Raw genomic sequence first — 16831 nt, forward strand, 5'->3', positions numbered from 1 at the left:
ATAGCTGATATGGCAGCAAAATAAAACAAGATATGAGATTTATAAAAGCCACTCCAAGTATAAAGAATTATTTTGACTTTCATATTCTTTTGAGCTCAAAGGAACGTCTTAGGGAAGGGGAAACAGTAGGACTCATAAAATGATAGAAACTTTAGGAATGCTCGTGGTAGCTTCAACTGCACATGAAGAAAACATTTCTTAAATTATCTGCACAACTGTTCTGAATATTTGAACAAGTGCTGCATTATTTCCCAGGATATTTGATGGCTGCATCTACCGGATGGTTTGTATTATAAAGAAAATGCAACACAGCGAAATTTCAACATAGTTCTCCTGGAAAGATGGCATTTCACTGCATTTGTGCTTTCATCTCTTATTTCAATGATGTAAAAGATGTGCTCACAGGGAGGTTTTCTGCATTGTGCAAGTCATCTCTCGAAGGGTTTATTTTCAATAACCCATATTAATTTTACCTTTATAAAACCAGTTCTCAAATCTTCTCTCTAAATTTAATTATTATATATTTAGAAGTTAAGGTATTTGTTAAAGACACAGTCATATTTTTTTCTGCTTGTTCTCTCTCACTAATAAGTCAGCTTTTGGGAACTTGGAATGTTAAGAATTAAATTTTCGATGTTTTAATTCAGATATCAATTACTTTTATTCTGAGGTATTCATGATACTCTCCTATAGTTACAACTACTGTTCTGTTAAATTTCTTTCTTGCGAGTCCTCCAGGATCATTAAAGACTATTGGAGTAAATGTGTCACATTGGTGGTTAGTGCTCTGCCTGACTCTCACAACATTAATTAGTGTACTGTGTTGGGGGCTTCTGTTCTTGATCAGAATGGCATTTAGAGAGCAGAGCCATATAAAGACCTCAAGGAATCCATACAAGCAGGAGCCTGAGTGTCTGTAACTCTCTGAAGAGACAACTGGGAAAGCTCCATCTGCTTGCAGGAATGACACCTTGATACAATATCAGGATATAAATAAAGCTTCCTTGAAACTGGAGCTCCTGGACCCCAAAGCTCAATGGGTAGCAATATGGTGGATCAAAACCAGAGTCTGGACAGCAATGCAGAGTTGGTATACCTGCGCTTGAGTGGTGGCTAATTGAGACTGACTGGATGGATGAGACATAGAGACCTACTGATTCAGGAGGCTGGGCATGCACACATAAACAAATGAATGCATGAATGGATAAACAAATGAATGGGTGGATGGAAAGAAGAAGCTGCTCTTGTGGTTAGGCGAGCAGAGAGATGGCCACAGTGGTCCAGCAAAATGTATGATCTTCTGAGAAGGTACGCAGATCCGATGTGGATCAGGAAGGGCAGATCTGGGCAGGCAGGACCCCAATGTCCTTTATGTATGTTTGAGGATGGCAACACCCACTCATTGACTTGTGCTGGGGGCTAAAGGAAGTGGTTGCAGGTAACATGTCCAACTCAGGGCCTGCACCTAATAGGCACCAATCACAGCACAATCACAGCTCTCAGCCTGGGCTCGTGGCTGTGGCTTTAGGGAGTTGGTGATACTAACTCATGGGGCCATTTCAAAGATTATCCATGATGATATAAAACAAATGGTGTTTTAAAATGTTAAATTATTTTGATATATTTGTCATTGGTACCTGGCACAATGCTCAGTACCCAGCCGGCTTTCAATAAATGGCTTTCTGAGTGAGTCGAATATCTGTTAGCTTGTTCCTGTGGAAGGCATGGACGAAATGATCAGGAACTTCTTAGTGTAAAATGAAATTAATAATTATCAGTGAATTGTGATCATAAAAACATCTAAGATGACTTAAGAGGGCCATCTTATTACATGAAGATACTAGATCTAGATTCTACCATTCAGAGTATTTTCAGGATATTCTTACGTTGTGGTTTTTTGGAACATTTTGCAGAATAAAGAAATACAGATGGAAGATACTATTAAAAGCAATGGTTTTTAACTTTCCTAAGTATAAAGCTCTCACATATAGGATGCTGGTGATAGTCAGCTCACCACTAAAACATGCGACTCACTAACTCAGTCTGTGTCTATGTATTTCAGCCTCTTTCTGGAACCTGCTCAATCCCAATTCCAGTCTTCTGGGCAGAAATAAATCATGGAGTTAGAAGAGCCTTGAAATATCATATAATCCATGCTACTGTTTTTCAACGTATCAAAAAGTATTTGAGCCCTTGGTATCCTACAGATGTAATTGTCTGCCGTTTAATAAAAATGTGACATTCTATCCTGGAAAATAAATAAAAATTCTAGTATCTCAAAGAATTAGATAATAAAATGAACATTAAGCCACAACCAAACAACCAAACACTGGTTCCTCCTTCTCACTTTTATCACACTTTGACTTAGCTGTTAACTTCTGGACATAATGCATGATTTTCTTAAATTACGCATTGTTGTTGCAGGTCATTACATTCTTAATGAAACTTCAGGGTCCTCTGGGAACAAAGAGCCTATTAAATCAAGGTTCTAGGGCCAGGGAGCTGGAATGTAGACGTGCTGGGCATGGAGGGAGCTCCCAATTTAACAGCAGTACCCAGGACACTAAGGTGATCAAATTTCAAAGTAATTCTGGCAACTTGTATTTCAGACTTCAGGGTCAGGCCACCAAGCAACGCTGACAAAGCAGAATAGGCACTTGATAAAGACAAAATGTTTATAATAATTAATTCTTAACTCAGGAAGAAAAAAGTGGAATCCCCTGTAGAGAGTTCACTCTTGCTTTCTCTTTGTAGCTAAGGAACGCTATCTTTAATGAAGGCTCTCACTTGCTATGCTATGCCATAATTTAAGAGCTATGTTCACAAAGACAATTTCAGTTCTACTGACTTGGTTAAGTTTAACATCATAACCTAACACCCTAAATAAAGCCAACATTTTCAGAAGACTGGGTTGGAAATTTATTGTGGCATTTCCATATTGTGAATGGAGTGCCATTGGATTCATTTTCTCAAGTTGTCAGTATTAGACTCTCGAAAAATACAAACTGAAAATGCATTTACAAATAATTTTATAATGGGATATATAATTTACTGCAATTATTTCTTTTTCAAGTACTGGGGTGCTTTTATCTCTAATTCTGTTTATAATTATACAAGGTATCAGTGGACAGAGAACTCCATGGCCATATATGTGTGTGAATTTATACACAAGTATGTAAACATGTATACATACACACCAAAGACATACTTATTTATCCAAGAGAAGGATGCATATGCATTTGCATCATCTATTAACTTTTCAAACTAAATAGCGTATGGTACTTAAAAGAGGTTCATCTCTTTCTCAAATATTACCCATCCATCTATCACTCTGCTCAGCAGATTTTTATTGCACGGCCCTTGTGTGCCAAGTGCTGGTTTATGCACTGGGTAATTTGCTTGTTATTATTATTTTACATTCTACCATCAGAAAAAATTCTGGACCTTTACATTTCAACCTAACAAAATAGACCCATTTTCATAAAATTTCAGTAGGAATTCACTTAAAAATTAAATTTTACAATTGAAAATGTCCTGAGTTGCTTCAATTCACATGGAAAATAAAGAATCTAATTACCACACCATATTGAAATTTGAGATTCAGTATATTAGAGATTCTGGCCACACAATTGGAATTTAACTTACAAAAAAAATAGGTCAAATTTATTTGTGTTGCAGAACAATTTTATGTCATGGGAAAGGGGCTAACATTATTGATTTTGATGAGCATATATATATATTTGTTTTTTATTTCAAAGGTATTTCCTCTACTCTCCATGATGAAGTAACTGGCACCTGGTTTACTTTTCTGCATAAAAAAACTATAAAACTAGACAAAATATATGGGCCAATTGTCTTAGACTTTTGCAACAGGAAACACATGATCCTCAAAAGAATGGAAATTCATAAGGTGAGTGCCACCTTTATCACAGCTCTTTGCCTGGTAGCCCTTTGCTGACCCTGGTGCAGAGAAGTGGATCACAGGCAGATAACAGCAGTCTCACTGAATGGAGGATGCAGAGACCGGAGTTGACACCTGCAGAAGTAGCTAGAATTCATGGGAATGGGACCAGAAAGGAAAAAGCTGTGTTGAGTAGGAGGCTCCAGATGTTTGCATGAAAATTTCCTGCAAATCTTTATCTGAGAGATGGACAGCTGATGCGTAAGATGAAACTCCATGTGGCCTAGCAGAGGGCAGCAGGTGCAGGCTGAAAGCTGATAAGGGCTGGGAGACAGAGGTTGCACAGTGCTGGAAGACGTCAGAATTCTGGCAGACACAGAGTGAAGACACCTCAGTGAGCTTCCTGGGCATCCAGTGGAGAGCCCAGAGTCCATGCCCCATGAGTAAGAACCACAAACTAGAGTACAGGCTATACCCTAGGGCTAAGGAAAAACTGAAATAGAGGAACACTAAGGAATAACAAAACAAAGCCTCAGAGAATCAAAAGGATTCACTTATTATAATAATACAATATAAACATATATAACATAAAATCATAATGTTTCATAATATGTTATAAATATATTCAAGGCTATAAACGAAAAAAGGGACATAATGAATGAAGAAACAGGAAATTTCAGTAAAGAAATATAGACTACAAAAAAAAGAACCAAATGGTAATTCTGGAACGGAAACATAAAATAACCCAAAGGTATAGCCTGTTGAATTGTCTAAACAAATGATTAGAAATGGTAGAAGGAAGATACGATGATGATCAATTTTTTATCAGAAACTACTGAGTCCAGATGAAAATAGAATAATATCTTTAAAGTATCTAAATGAAAAAAAGAATAAATAAAAAACTGCTTAGAATTCTACATTCATGAAAACTATTCTTCAAAACTGAGGGTGAATTAATGACATATTCAGATTTAAAAAAACCTAAGATACTTTGTGGCCAGCAGATCCGGGCTACAAGAAATGTTAAAGGAAGTTCTTTAGGCCCCAAGGAAATGATACAATTTGGAACTGATCTATAAGAAAGCATGTATAATAAATGGTAAATATGTGGATAAATATAAAAGATGATCTATTTATATCTGTTTTGTTTTTATTTAAAAGCTACTGACTATTTCAAAACAAAAATTTTAACACTGCATCATGTGGCTTCTAACATGCGTAGAAATAAAATACATAACAACAATAATACAAAATGCGGAGGAGAGATACATGGACTTATTTGCGGTAAGGATCCTGTAGTTCACATAAAGTGAAACAACGTTAATTTTACACAGATTGTACATTAAGGAGGCAGCTGTTATCTCTAAAGCAACCACTAAAAATTACTACAAGAAAGTATAGCTAAAAAACAAATCATGGCAAAAAATAGAACTTTTAAAAAGAAGTTTAATCAAAAAGGAAACAGAGAAATAAGAAATAAGAACAATAGGAAACAAATAGCAAAATGGTAGACTTAAATCCCCTATATCAAAAATTACATTAAATATAAATGGATTAAATATTCTAGTTAAAGTTAGAGATGCTTCAACTGGATAGAAAAGCAATACCAAATTAAAGGATGTTTACGACAGACACATTTTATGTAAAAACACAGATAAATTGAAAGTAGAAGAATGAAAAAGATATCATGCAAAGAGTATTCTTAAATAAGCTGATGTAGCTATATTAATAGCAGATAAAAGGTAGAATTCAAGAAAAGCATCATTACCAACAATAAAGAAGGATAATTTTTAATCATGAAAGAGTCAGGAAGACATAATAATCCTACATGTGTATGCAGCTAATAATGCAGCTTCAAAATATACGAAGTAAAAACTAATAGCACTAAAAGGAGAAATTGAAAAATACATAATCACTGTTAGAGATCTTAACACTCATATCTATGAAACTCATATAACAAGTAGCAAATGTCATGGAGGATATAAAAGATATAAATAATATATCAAACCAATGAATGGAATATATATTTCTAGAACACTACACCCAACCACTGCAGAATTCACATTCAGTCCAAATGCCCATTGAATGTTCACCAAGATAGACCAAATGCTGCTATGAAACACATTGCAAAAAATTCAAAAGTATACTTATAGAGTGTATTCTCTGAACAAAATTAAACTAAATTAGAAATAAAAATTAATAAGCTATCTAGAAAATCACCAATTGTTTAGTAATAAATAATATACTTCTAAATAATATGAGTTAAAGAAAAATCACCAAAATTAAAAATATTTTATACTTAATAATATTAAAAAATCAATATGTGAAAATATTGAGGACACAACTAATATGTTGCTTGGAAGAAAATTAATACTTTAAATATAGTTAAATGGTTATATTAGGAAAAGAAGGACGTTTTAAAGTTAATGATCCAAGTTTAACCCTTAAAAATCAAGAAAAATAGATACATTAAGACTTGAAATATAATAAAGACAAGAGAGAACTGAATAAAATAGAAAAGAATCCAACAACAAATTTTTAAAAAAATTAACAAAGTCCTGGCCCCATGGCTGAGTGGTTAAAGTTCTGCAGACTCCGCTTTGGTGGTCTGGGTTTGTGGGTTTGGATCCCGGGTGCGGACCTACTCCACTCACCAGCCACATTGTGGAGGTGTCCCACGTACACAGTGGAGGAAGATTGGCATGGATGTTACTCAGGGCTAACCTTCCTCAGGAAAAAAAAAATTAACAAAGCCAAACATTGATGTTGTTTTGAAAGGATTAATTAATCTGATAAGCTCCTAGTTAGACTGATCAAGGAAAGGAAGACAAAGAAACACATATTACCACTATTAGGAATAAAAGGGGAAATATCAGTATAGATCTTATAATCATTAAAGGGATAAATGAGAATATTATAAACAATTTTTTGCTAAAAAATCAAGAACATAGATAAAACAGAGAAATTCATTGGAAAAGCTCTCTTGTGTCATTTTTGATAATTTCATTTTTCCAATGAATTTGATCAGCCTAGTAGGAATTTCTTCTAAATAACCCTATAATATTAGTGTGGTTGAATTAGTAATTACAAAGACCTTCCCACAGACAGAACTCGCTTCAATTCATTTTATGACGTCAGCATAACTCTGATAGAAATTCTTGACAGGTAATTATAAGAAAACAAGATTTATAAATAATATCACTCAAGAACACAGGTGTAGAAATCCTGAACAACATATTCCCAAATCAAATCAGCAAAATGTAAAAGTGAGTAATAGATTATGACCAAGTGGGGTTATCTCGGGAATGCAGGTTGGCTTAACACCCAAAAATCAAAGAAAAAAAATTAAAACCTATCAATATAATTCACCACATTAACAGAATAAAAGAGAAAAATGATACAACTATATCAATAGATGTAGAAAAAATAATTTGACAAAAGTCAACACATTTCTGTGATAAAATCTCTCAACATTCTAGGACCAGAAACTTCTTCAATTTGATAAAGGGTAACTACGTAAAACCACAGCTAACAGCATATTTAATGGTGAAATATTAAACACTTTATTTGGCGATTATGAAGTTCCAGAATAAGCAAAGCATATCTGTGGTGAGAAAAATCAGACCAATGGTTGTTTACAGAGGTGGGGAGGGAATTGAATGGAAGGAGACAAAAGAAAATTTACTGGCTGAATGAAAATAAGCCATATCTTGATTGGGATGCTGGTAACATGGGTGAATACATTTTTTGTTAAATTCCAATTGTACACGTAAAACGAATGCGTTTCACTGCATGTAAATATTTCCTCAGTAATAACAAGACATGCTGCATTAATTTCTTTTTTTCTGTATCTTCCAAATGGCACTATACGGTACCATAGATTACACAGTCCATGGTCAGAGAGAAAACAATGTGGAAACAAGAAGTATGATGTAGAAAATCTCATCTTTGAAAGAAAACATTAGTTTTATGCTTCTTTTCCTTATACACAGAAGAGTAACATTCAAGAAATTCTTAGGGAATTCACATATTCTGCCACAGAAAAGGCAACATTGGGAATGTATGCTGATGCTAACTGATTTATTACCCTTGTTCCACGCTGAGACTGCCTAGCTGAGGAGATAAGAATCCATTTCTGGCACATGGCTGTAACTGATCTTTAGGGGAGCGCTACTGCAGCTGAGAAGAAAGAAGATTATCACCTTAGGTTTAAATTGGGAATATTCCGAGGGTATTCTGAAATGTTTGGAGGTTTCTGGAGGACTATGTTTTTTCTCTATGTAGCTTTTAATTTCGTTATAAACTAGAATAAAAGAAACCTCGAAAATAGTTACTTTGATTTAATTTATGGGTAGCTTTCCTTGTGGTTCAGTAGCGGAAGTTCCTAAATCTCGTTTTTTCCTGTCTGGCAACAGTACACATCTCTCTGTGTTATATGAGGACTTTACATTGGGAAACCACGCTGTTGATGTCCCTGGGGTCGACGGAGCAGATATCACCCTCTATGAGAAACTCTCTATCAATACTTTACTTGGGGAATTTAATAATCAGAAGCCCTGGATAGGGTGCTGCTTTATAGTAAATTATGCTTACATCACAGGAAGGTAATGGGACATTATTTTCTTAATACCATTTGAAAAATATGCAGAGTATTAATTTGCCAACTTACACCCACCAAAAGTTATTGCTGAGCTCCCACCTGATAAATCACAAAGAAAGAGCTAACCTAACAGGCCAAGTTAGTTCTCAAATGAAAACTGATACCCGCAACACTATCTACCATTATTTTCTCTGCCAGTAAAACAGGTGTTTCCTGTTATATAGGGCCAGCCCTAACATACAGAATTTGACATTTGGTAGGTACCCAACAAATGCAGAATGCATCAATGCCAGTAATACCGAATAAAACAGTTTTATGAATCGTACTTCATTGAGCACTTGCCGATAATCACTTGCCTTTTTAAAATCCAGCATGCAGAGCTTGGCTTTCTCTCCAAATTGCCACTTGCACTGCGTGTTTGCATCGTATAACTCTCCAGGCAACTTCTCAGGATACTTGTATTCCTTCACAGGCTTTGGCTGATCCGCAAGGCAGATAGCTTGGGCAGTACTAAAACAAAGAGGACACAGACTGCTGTTGATGCCAAAAGATTTATCCAAGACGGACACTCAGTTGTGCCAATTTTTTTACCATGCAGTTTTACAACACATCTTGTATAAAGAAGAGGGGATACTTTTCTCCTGAGGTCCAATGTAACTTTTATCTTAATTATATTTAAATATAGGGGCCACATTTTCTGAAATTGTTCATAATACATTTCACTTTTTCCAGGAAGGCAATTTATTCTTCATTAGATTTCTGAAACTTATCATGGGGAAAAGTGAAATGGAATAACACAACCAGATGTTCAATCAGAGAAGCCCTATTACAGACACCTTTTATGTACACTTCTTGCCAAGAGCAATGGAAAGATGGAAATGGGCATTGTAAAAGGCAAAACACAATCAGCCTAGTGCCAAGGCTGGAATTTTCTTTCTTTTTTTCCTCCCTCCTTTCCTCCCTCTCTCTCTTTCCTTCCTTCCTTCCTTCTTTCCCTTTTTCCTTCCTTCTTTCCCTCCTCCTTTCTCTCCCTCCTCCCTTCCTTCCTCCCTTCCTTCCTTCCTCTCTCCCTCCCTTCCTTCCTCCCTTCCTTCCTTCCTCCCTCCCTCCCTCCCTTCCTTCCTTCCTTCCTTCCTTCCTTCCTTCCTTCCTTCCTTCCTTCCTTCCTTTCTTCTTTCCCTCCTTCCTTCCCTCCTTCCTTCCTCCCTTTCTTTACTAGGCTACGGGACACCCGCACATAACATACAGCTTCCAGAGGTTCCAGATGGGACACTGCAATAATTTCGTCCAGCAATGCTCTACACTCAGGCTAATTTCTGACTAGAGTCCCAAGTCAAGAAGGAAATTAACTCTGCTTAAATTCACTAGCAGATGGCTAAAGACTGACTAATGATTCCTTCCACCACAAACAGAGTATCCACAAACAAGGACATGCTTAGGTAAAATTTTTGCATTTGAGGGAGGAGGGACAAGTGCTTGCAAATAGTAACAAAATCCTACTTATAAATTGCAATAAGTCAAAAAATATTCTCTGTAATCACAATAAATTGAACAACAGCAGATCTGCTCACACAGCCCCAAACTTTTCTTTGTGTGGTTGTCCACCTCGATTGGAATCATTTTCGCCCCAGTCTCCAGGCCCTCAGTCTCATATTCCACAGTCTTGGAGCCCGGGGATGCATGCTCCTGATTAGTATCCACATACACAAAACATGAAGGATGGCACCAGTCACTGTGGATGAGACATTAATCCTACATGCAAGGAGGTCAGAAGCCTTTTAAGAGCAAACTAAGAAGTATAGATTAAATCAAATGATAGGAAAGTGCTAAGAGCAGTGACTGGCTCACTGTGAGTGTTCAATAAATGACTTGTCTATTACTGCTACATGATCATGATGTAAGGGTATATGTATAAGTAAAGAAAAATGAATAAAAGCATAATTAACACTTAAAGACAGGAGTCATTTGGACTCTTTGGAATCCCATAACACTTCTCTCTAATGGATCTCAAATGATTTCTATATACTAGTTAGATGTTCCCCATTATCTCACTGAGGTTACATCAGGGTTGGCAATATTATTCCCATTCCATTGACAGGCAACTAGGAAAAGTCAGCTAAATTGATTGGCCCAAGCAAGAGACTGAAAAATTAAAACAAATGTTCACAGGTTCAGGAATTTTTACATTTTGTATAAATGTAACCTATTATTTATTATTCAGCCTTAAAACTTAATTCAAAGGGGACCTCCACTTCTAACTACGGTGTACTAGCACGTATCAGACTGATTCTTCTGCAGGTATCAGAAAGCTATGAAAGTAAAAAAGACAGGAGGGATGAAAATTTCCAGAGCAAAGGAAACCACAGAAATGAACTCAAAGTTCAGCGTTATTTTTCTGCTCAAGGAATTTGATGAGTCATGAGCAGCTGCCAAGAGGCCAAGTGGCAGAGGGGAGAGCAGTAGTTAAGAAGCTGAGAAGCTGAGCAAAGCTTTTGGCAATCTGGTAGGGCTGTGAGGTGGAAACTGGAATTGAAATTCTGCCAAAAAGGAGGGGCCCTGGTAAACATCACAGATTCTCACTGAAGCCACAACAGGTCTACACTCTAGGAGGAAGAATTAACCTGAATAGACCAGTTTAGAAAGACTGACTGCCAGGTTTGCATCAGCTTAATCCCAAAATGGATCAACATACACTGCAACTACCCTGTCTGCTAGAAATAAAGGATAATATCATCTGAAACTTTATTTTGTCTTTAAATTTTTTATAAACAATATCCTCCATTTACTCAAAATTACCAAGTGTACTAGAGGATGAGACCAAACAATGAAATTCAAGACAATATACAAATAATAGAAGTAGACTCAGAGGTAATCCAGATATTGGAGTAATCAGAAATGGAATTTAAAATTATTGTGATGAATAGATTCGAAACAATAGCAGTTAAGATGAAGAATTTCACCAGAGAATGAATATATACAAAAATATGCATATAGTGTATTGTGGAAAGTTCCAGGGGCCAGCCTGGTGGCATAGTGGTTGAGTTAGCATGCTCCACTTAGGTGGCCCGGGGTTCACTGGTTCGAATTCTGGGCACAGACCTATGCATTGCTCATCAAGCCATGCTGAGGCAGTGTCCCACATAGAGCAACTAGAAGGATGTACAACTATGATATACAACTATCTACTGGGCCTTTGGGGAGGAAAAAGGAGAAAGATTGGCAACAGATATTAGCTCAGAGCCAATCTTCCTTAAAAAAATTAAAAAAAAGAAAGAAAGTTATAATATTTACATAATTAGAATCCAAAAAGGAGAGGACAGAATGAATGAGGTAGAATCAATACTTGTAAATAAAATGGCTAAGAATGTTCAAAAACTGATGAAAGACAAAAAACCATAGATTTAAGCAGTTCCAAAATACAAAGCAGGAAAAAGAAAAAAGAAAAACACATGTAGGTACATGGTTTTCTATGGAAAACCAAAATCAGAGGGAAAAGTATCAAAAGCAAACTGAAAAAAAGAGACATGTAACCTTCAAAAGAGTAACAAATGACTGACAGCTGTCTTGTCAACAGAAATGACAGAAGTCAAAAAAATAGGAATGATAGCTTCAAAAGACTGGCAAATGGCAACTGCTAAACTAGAATTCTATTCAAAATTAAAATATCCTTTATGAAGAAGTGTAAAATAAAGACCAAAATAGGATATGCCACTAAGAAGCCCACACTAAAACAAAGAAACAAAACACTAGGGGGACTTCCTCAGATGTAAAGGAAATGTTCTCAGATGGAAAAATAGGAACAAATGCAAAGAGGAGTGAAGAGGGATGGAAAGGGGACATGTGTTGGCCAACAAAGCCACAGACAATAAGCACATGGCAGTGGGGATGAGGTCCCTGCCTGGTCAATAACAATGAAGTGCACAGGCTGGGAGCTGGAATCATCCACTGAGGGGAAAGATGCAGAAACACACGTATCAATACTGTGATGTGCAAGTTGGCTCCAATCAGCATCATATTTAAAGAGCTGAAACTCCATGGCCAATCTCATCCCTGGTGCTTCTGTCTAGGCTCATGCTTGGGCATGTCTGCTCTCGTCCCCTTGGCCAAAGCAGTTCACAGCTAAGCCCAGAGTCAACGAGGCAGGCGTAGGGGTTGCCAAGGATGTGAGTGAAAGAAGTAAAAGTATGCATCCATTTTACAAACAATCTATCACAATATCCACATGAACAAAATAAGTTTTGACTCTGTTGCACACCTTACACAAAAGTCAAGTGGTCTATATGTGATAAGCAAAGCAATAAAGCTCATAGGAGATCATGAGGAAGAACACGTTCATGACTGGGATGAGCAGAGTTTTTTTCAGCGGTGCACAAAAAGTGCCAATCTTAAAGGAAAAATATGTATAATTTGGACTCCATTAAAAATATTTTTAAAAATTCTGTTTATCAAAAGACACCATTAAAAGTGTAAATGTCAATTCACGAAGTGAAAGAAGATATTTGCAATACGTATTTTCCATAATGGGCAAAGTGTTCTTACTCAGAATATATCAAGTACTCCCATCAAGAGATAAGAAAAATAAAGAAGCTTAATTTTTCAAAATACACAAGAGATTTGAATAGGCACTTCACTAAAGAGGTTATTCAAGCAGCCATTAAACATATAAAGAGGTATTCAATCCCATTAATTACTACCTTGATATGCCACTGCATGCCCACCATAATGGCTAAAATGAAGAAGACCAAGTGTTTGAATGTTCATAACTGCTTGTGGGCAAGTAATTTTGCATGATCGTTTAGGAAAGCCATTTGGCAGTGTCTACTGACACTGTGGACTGTATATTTATGACTCTGAAGCTCCACTCTTATGTATAATCACAGATAAATATGTAAACCAAAAGAATATTCATAGTAACATTCCTTATAATAGCCAAAAAGCAGAAACCCAAATGTCTATCACCAACAGAATGGATTAATAAGTTACAGCATATCCATACAATAAAAATAAACTAACGCTGTATTTATAAGCAACAACTGGGATGAATCTCAGAATCACAATATTTAGCTAAAGAGTCCAGACATAAAATAGCACATAACTTGTGATTCCATTCATAGAAAGTTCAAAAACAGGCAAAACTAATCTACAGTGTTCTGTGTCAGGAGAATGGTTATTTTTAGGGAAGAGGGTGATAACAATGGGAGTGGGAGAAGGGAGGTTCTGTGCTCCATATCTTTTGTTTTAAAGATGAGTTAACACATCCATCACCTCACAGAGTTAGGATTTTTTTTTGTGTGTGGTGAGAACTTTTAAGATCTACTCTCTTAGTCACTTTCAAGTATACAATATAGTATTGTTAACTAGTCACCATGCTGTACATGACATCCCAGAACCCATTCCTCTTATAACTGGAAGTTTGTACTTTTGACCACCATCATCCACCCTTCTCACGCCCCACTCCTGGTAACCACCATTCTATGCTCTGTTTCTACGAATCTGATTTTTTAGATTCCACATGTAAGTAAGATCATACAGAATTTGTCTTTCTCTGTCTGACTTGTCATAATGCCCTCAAGGTCCATCCAGGTTGTTGCAAGTGGCAGGATTTCCTTCCTTCTCATGGCTGAATAATATTCCATTGTATATATGTGTGTATATATATACACCATATCTCCTTTAGCCATTCATCCCTCGAGGGACACTTAAGTTGTTCCAAGTCTTGGCTATTGTAACGTGCTCCGTATCTTGATCTGGGTAGAAGCTACACTACAATGTTCACTGTGCGAAAATTCTTTGAGCTGTACCCTTATAATTTTGTACTTTTCTGTATATATGTTTAACCACAACAAAACTAATGTTGATGAAAAAAATAAGGCAAAGCCAAAGGTGCCACAACAACATTTCAAAATCCTTTCCCACTCTAATTAATGAACCACAAAAGGTTAAAGACTTGAGAGATCTTCAGTCATATCCCCTCCTTTTCCAAGTAAGAAATCGGGGGTCCTCAGAAAATGTGACATTCCTTGCTGAGGTCAAGACCTTCCCAGACATCCTTATAGGTGATAAAGACACGGTCAGCATCTCAGCTCTGATTCCCTCTGCTGCCCTTTCTACCGCCTGGCAGTGCCTGTTCTCCAGTCTCAAAGTCGCATGGCAGAAACTACACTCAGCCGTGACTCGTTGGTTTGTTCTTCTGAAGATGACCATTACATAGCAGGGCAAGATGTGAACTGAAATGTACTATTTACATTATGCCCAAAAGCATGCTTAATGGGCTCTCAGGTCACATCAACTTTTCTTATCAACAGAGGTGGTGTGGTGTATTGGGGGAGATCCATGCACCCCTCAAACTTCTGGTTCCCTGTGATGGCCACCTTTCCCAGTGTTGATGTAGAATTATGTGGTCAGAGGGGAGGCATGTTCACTGGTCAGTAATACATGACTGAAATTTTCAAAAAGTAAGTTGAAGATGAGTCCATGTTGTCATTAAGTTTAAAATAATAAGCTAAAATTTCCCTAAGTCCTAGGCTACCCGGATGCAGACATGAGTAAACGTGATGAGGTCTGTGTCTGTTCATAGGAAATGACACATGACTATTGACTAGGTTGATGAATTGACTCCAACCACACATCTGTCCTTCTTGACTCTACCCAGTATGGAGAAAAGTTGTGCTGACAACCTCAGGCCAATTGAGTTCCCTTATTATATATTTTTTCCATGTACCAAATGCTACACTGCTAATAAAGGAAAACAGACTCATCTCTAAAAGTTAGCCATTTATCCTTACTCATTGTTGGGATCATATCCAAATAGCCACCTAATTGGTGGAGAATATAACAGTATTTTAATTACTTGGAAGTCAGGAAGTCAGCAAACATGTCAAAGAAGACAGTTTCAGATTCACTAAGCCAATGACAAGTCAGTGTTAACACACTGTAGATGTGTCCAATTCACAACTGGTCATCTCAGGGAAAATAAACCTCAACAGTGAATTTGACAATGAGAGGCTTTCTTGGAAAATTTAATCTTTCAAGAAAACAAATTTGTGATCATCTAAAATCTGGCATATTTACTTATAATCATGTGGTCCAAAGAAATCAGTAAAATTCCTGAAAATAAAGATTTACTACTGAATTGCTATAGTTCAGTTTTATTGATTGGCACAAAAATGAATGAGTATACATTAGTACACACTTATCCATTTCAGTATCAGAACAAAAATGGCTTTGAATTCCAGAATCTTAATAATCATTCTTAGGATCTTACCCTGATTTGAAAATTACAGCCCATATTTAAGGTCATCAAAACAATTATTCTCTTAGCATATACATATTTTCTTTCCATGAGTTTTCCTATATTTCTTGGCAGTTTAAAAACTTTTTCTAGACTCTTTTATGATGCTGATTCTCACTGCACATCCAACCTTTGTATCCTCTGTTTTCCAAGTTGTCAGAGTACATTTTAAAAAATTAAAAATGTTTATATATCTTTACCATAACCATTAGGATGAAAAAGCAATTTAAAAAATTTTGAAAAAGAATCGAGAAAATTATAGAAAAGATGTGGGATATAGAAAACTCCAAAATTTCCTTGTTAATACAATAAAGTAAGAGCATTATGAGCTTAAAGTGAACGCTCCTATTATTACAGAAAGCAGAATTCTTCGCGCACACACAAACACATACACCAAATAAATTTCAACAGCTGCAAGAAACAGCTAAAAACAATGCTAACAATCTCCAACTTCGGACCATGAGAATACCGTACAGGGTACAGAAAATGTTTAAAGGACCCCAATGTGTCATGTCAGTTGTGGAATAATGTTAACATTTCCTTTTTTGGTAACAGAAATAAAAGAAAAATGATCAAGTGTATATTCCTAGAATATAGGTTTATACTACCAAGATACAGATATTATCCACAAAATTCTCACTCTTCCTGGGTGGCGTAAAATAAGGAAAGCAGTCATCATTCCTTCAGGGGGTAAAATATCTTGACAGAGGTCTCAGAGTAAGACTCTGAGGAAGGACCACAAGTGGAAGACGGGAGTTCCTGGAGGCTGTGGTCAGGACGGGGGCTCAGAAGACGTGTTACAAGATCTTCCGGAGAACTGAGGGAACAGGTAGCAAGCAAGGCCAGCAAGCCCTGGGCTCACTCCTACACGTGGGCGCAAGGCAGCAGACCATCAGATAACAAACAACAATTGTAGAGTAAATCCGCCGGAGAAACTCACGTGACCCTGCCCGGACAGTGTTCTAGAAAGCAACGACTTAATTTGTGCGGCAGAAAAAAGGAAGAAAAGGGCTTTACTGAAAAAACAAGAAAGAAAAAG

General features: G+C 36.6%; 1 protein-coding gene across 1 annotated transcript in view; it reads right to left on the reverse strand.

Moving 5' to 3' along the window:
- Nucleotides 1–16831, reverse strand: part of ADAMTS16 (ADAM metallopeptidase with thrombospondin type 1 motif 16) — a 157440-nt gene that overhangs the window by 78044 nt on the left and 62565 nt on the right. Inside the window, exon 10 of the mRNA XM_058564379.1 lies at nt 8858–9011. Within this exon, the coding sequence (XP_058420362.1) occupies nt 8858–9011 (154 nt within the window). The remainder of the gene's footprint in view (nt 1–8857; nt 9012–16831) is intronic.

Source organism: Diceros bicornis, chromosome 20, assembly GCF_020826845.1.
Source record: "Diceros bicornis minor isolate mBicDic1 chromosome 20, mDicBic1.mat.cur, whole genome shotgun sequence".
Lineage (NCBI taxonomy): Eukaryota > Metazoa > Chordata > Mammalia > Perissodactyla > Rhinocerotidae > Diceros > Diceros bicornis.